At 42.0% G+C, this 3825-nt stretch overlaps 1 protein-coding gene across 1 annotated transcript; it reads right to left on the bottom strand.

Moving 5' to 3' along the window:
• Window positions 1-2273: 2273 nt before the first annotated feature.
• On the bottom strand, window positions 2274-3620 carry MELLADRAFT_71205 (uncharacterized protein; the record flags this gene model as incomplete). The annotated part of the gene is made up of 3 exons (XM_007407025.1): window positions 2274-2481; window positions 2655-3298; window positions 3371-3620. 3 exons carry the CDS (start codon window positions 3454-3456, stop codon window positions 2477-2479), a joined length of 735 nt encoding a protein of 244 aa, XP_007407087.1.
• Window positions 3621-3825: the final 205 nt, after the last annotated feature.

Raw genomic sequence — 3825 nt, 5'->3', positions numbered from 1 at the left:
TTTGCTTGAGGTAAGCATTATTACACCACCTACACTTGTACAAGCGGCCCTATAAGAAAATCAATAAGTAATGTTAAGTCAGCTATTACAGAAGAGAGAGACAAGAAATGAAACAAAGTTGAACCTACTTTAAGAGGGTAATAGAACTTAAGGAGCTTCTTTACACTAAGGGATCAATCTTCTTTTTATCAAACCTCTTTAGATCCTATAATCTTGATGTTGGAATCCTGATCCAAATCTATGTTGTTAGGGACCTCCAAGGGCTAAGTGAAGCATTTTGAAATGCTGATTATGAAATATGATTATTTAGACACGGATATAGCTTACATCCACATTGGCTTTCTTGGATGGTTGAGGTGAGTGTGATACTGTGCTACGTGAGGAGCTTGGCAATCAAGATCAGACATGCTGGCTAGTTGAAGAGATAGACTAGCAAAAGCATAACACAATAAGTAAAGAAAACAAATAAAAATAATTGAAAACTTGAGATTTACCTTCCCTTGACAAATTGGTTTTCCTTTGGTACCCTTCTTGGTTTGGTTGTTAGAAGGACCTGGGGGTCAAGGAGAAGCAGCACAATTAGAAAGAAGACCTGAGGATCCGTCCCCAGATCCACAATTTGAAATGATAGTGATAGATGAACATGAGTCTGTTGGACGGACAACAAAGCCTGGCTGGGCCCGAGCAGGACTTGGAGGTCAAAGGGTTCTCCTGGTCTGTGCCTTGCTTGGAATTTGAAGACTACTTTGAGTTGAGCTTTGCAACAAGCTTTTTGATAGAGGCATTTTAAGTAAGTCAGTGTAAAATTTGATCTTTAGGATTGTGATTGAGAGGTGGATCAAAAGACATAGCTGATGTAATGTATAGGGAAAAATTGGACTGCTTCAAACCACAAGTTGGCTGTGGTTGAAATTGAATCTGAGTGGAGAGGAGACCAATTGGGTACCATAGTTAGAAGGAAGATGAATTGACTGTTGTCCATGTTTCATCTGGTGTTTTGGTGTAAGTTGATGAAGTCAAGGTTGGACTAGAGTGGACTGGGGTAGGTGTACCCTCATACCTGTATAGCTTTCTCTGCTATATATTAGAGTAAGACCTCCTGGGTTGGGTTGTGCAGCGATTGATACTCTATGTAAAAATCCGGCCCTGGGGTGTGGTGTGTGGGCTCTGCTGTGTATTTTGGAGCCCATGGCGCACGGAAAAATTGCTCCGCAACCACTATATAATGCAAAGCGCTTTGGGTGTTGGCTGATGTGTGTACCCCTAGAAGAGGTAGTACACTACCCACACTTCAAATATAATGTGTTTCTCCGCAGTCAAAAATGATTACATTCAATTCAAAAAATGATTGAAAGGGCATTAGATCTACATTAGATCTGCATTTTTCTGCATTAAATCTGCATCAGTAATCATTTTGTGCATCAAGTTCAATCATTTTTCACCTTGGAGAAACACATTATATTTGCAGTGCCAAGAGTATGGAGTGCCTTGTTGGCTCCCAATTCAGGTTGAAGAAGGGTATTGTCCATGATGCATCATCTGAAGGGGATGCCAAAGCCCTTCAAGCCTACGTGGAAGATGTCAATCTGTCAGAGCGGGATTAGATTTAGTTCAGAATCAGAACCTAAATCTATCACAATCCTCACAAGTTTGAAACTCACCTTCATCCAGAAATAGTGAAGAACACGATGAAGAGAGAAGATTCAGAACTTGGCTCTTCCAGGTATTTGAATGTGATACAATGTGATGAGTTAGGTTTGAATTGAGTACAAATCAATAACATGTGAAACTACATAATCATATCAGTAGATGAGAAATGAAATATAAAAACAAAACTGTACATATCATGTTTGTGAAATGTTCATGTTCAATATGGAACTAATGTATTTACTTCAACAGAAGCAATGGCAAAGAAGCCCTAATAGGCTCATCATGTTACATCAATCAACATTTTCATTTTGGAATTGTTCCTCTTCCTTCTTTCTATACTTGTTTTCTTTCTCACTCAGATCTCAATTCTTGTTTTCCTTTTATACTCATTTTGTCCTTTTCTCATGTGTTTTCTTTCATGAAAACACTGTATCTGATATCCTACGTGTCCTAGCGCTATAGGCTTGTGCATGCACACATAAATTTGGAATACAATCTTTTTTTCTTTTCGTTTACTTCGTCAAGTTCAACCTTTCCGACATGTGATGTATGTTGACAATATAGCACTCTATATAGCGTACAAAGCAATTTCTCCGCTGCAATATGTTGCAAGGTTTGTTTTTATAAATAGTGGTTTCAATGGGGAGCGTTTCGGGGATTGATGATAGCAGCCACGCTGTTTGGATCATTAAAGCTTAACGCAATCAAAAGACCCGATTTTGAAAATCATCACTATACAAATTGATTTAAGAATTCGCATGTATACAATGTGTGCTGCATTAAACCAGATACAATAAGAGAAGTAAGCCAGATAACCAAACGATGTTCAATCTTGAGAGCATTTTATGAAATCCGCAATGATTTGATGAATTGTAACCAAAAGGGCAAGGTTCACAGAAACAGATTTACAGAAGCAAAAAGTCAGTGGGAATGAAGATGATGATGCGTCTCATGATAGAACAAGCCACGCTCTCCGTGATGATGGGGAAACAAAAAGAGCGTACCGTGGTGCCCATGATGTCCGTGATGTCCATGATGTCCGTGATGTCCATGATGTTCATGATGTCCATGATGATGTCCATGATGATGTTCATGATGTCCGAGAAGTGCAAGAGGTCCATGGTGACCATGATGCCCGGATCCATGGTGGCTAGATCCATGGTGGCTGGATCCGTGATGGCTAGATCCGTGGTGGCCTCCAAATATCTTCATAGCCAAGGCAGCAGCTCCGGCTCCCCCTGCTGCGGCTAAAAGAGGATTTGTTTTACCGCCACCAGCAGCAGGCGGCGGCGGTCCAGACGAGGAACTGCCGCCGAACCCGCCAGGGATCTTGGACATAAGGCCTCCTAGTCCACCGGAAGAAGCTTGGGGTGCGGCTGGAGGTTGGTAGCTGCTTTGTTGAGGGGCTTGATTATAGTAAGAGTTAGATTGGCCTCCATAAGCCTGATTCGGTGGTGGGCCGTTACCGTGATGTGGAGGTGGGTAAGGATTGCCGTATTGATTTGAGCTTGAGGTTTGAGAGGGTTTGCCGGATATCATGTTGCCGAGTGAACTCATAAGACCGCGGTCACCGCCGGCAGCCGCACCACCAGTGGCGCTTTGACGGGGATCGTTCCAAGTTATGAAGGGTGGGGTTTGACGGGTATCGCTGCAAGAGAGATGAATTCAGGGGATCATTACTGATATCGTCTCTGAACGTGATGGGGATGTTGCGACTAACACAAAGTACCACGTATTGTGATTCGCGTCCCATTCTTTGACCCAGCCTTGAGGAAGGGGTGTATTGTCTTGCTGTTGATATGCCATTGTTTGAGAACAAAAGGGAGAAGAACTGAAGACAGATAGGAGAAAGTAAGGGATATGGAATGTGAAGGCTTTTGTTTCGTGGTCGAAAAGGTTTTAATATGGGGTGGTTCGTAAGTGGATGGATAACAGAAATGATAGTAGTGACGTTGAGTTAAAGTATTGTGATTCCTGGATACCGGGAGGCAGAGGAAACTTTTTGAACTGCTGGATAACCAGGTGATTTTAATCTACAAATGAATTGGTGGCGGTGTTATGTTGGGACCAAGTTAGAAATGCAACCCGCAGCGTTGACTGGTTCTGGTTTTAAAACATTTTGATAATCCGTGATGAAATATTCCTGATGTCATAGCTTCTGTGCAAGCCATACCT

The sequence above is a fragment of the Melampsora larici-populina genome (genome assembly GCF_000204055.1).
Source record: "Melampsora larici-populina 98AG31 unplaced genomic scaffold MELLAscaffold_8, whole genome shotgun sequence".
NCBI classification, from domain to species: Eukaryota; Fungi; Basidiomycota; class Pucciniomycetes; order Pucciniales; family Melampsoraceae; genus Melampsora; species Melampsora laricis-populina.
This window is presented reverse-complemented; position numbering and strand designations above follow the sequence as displayed.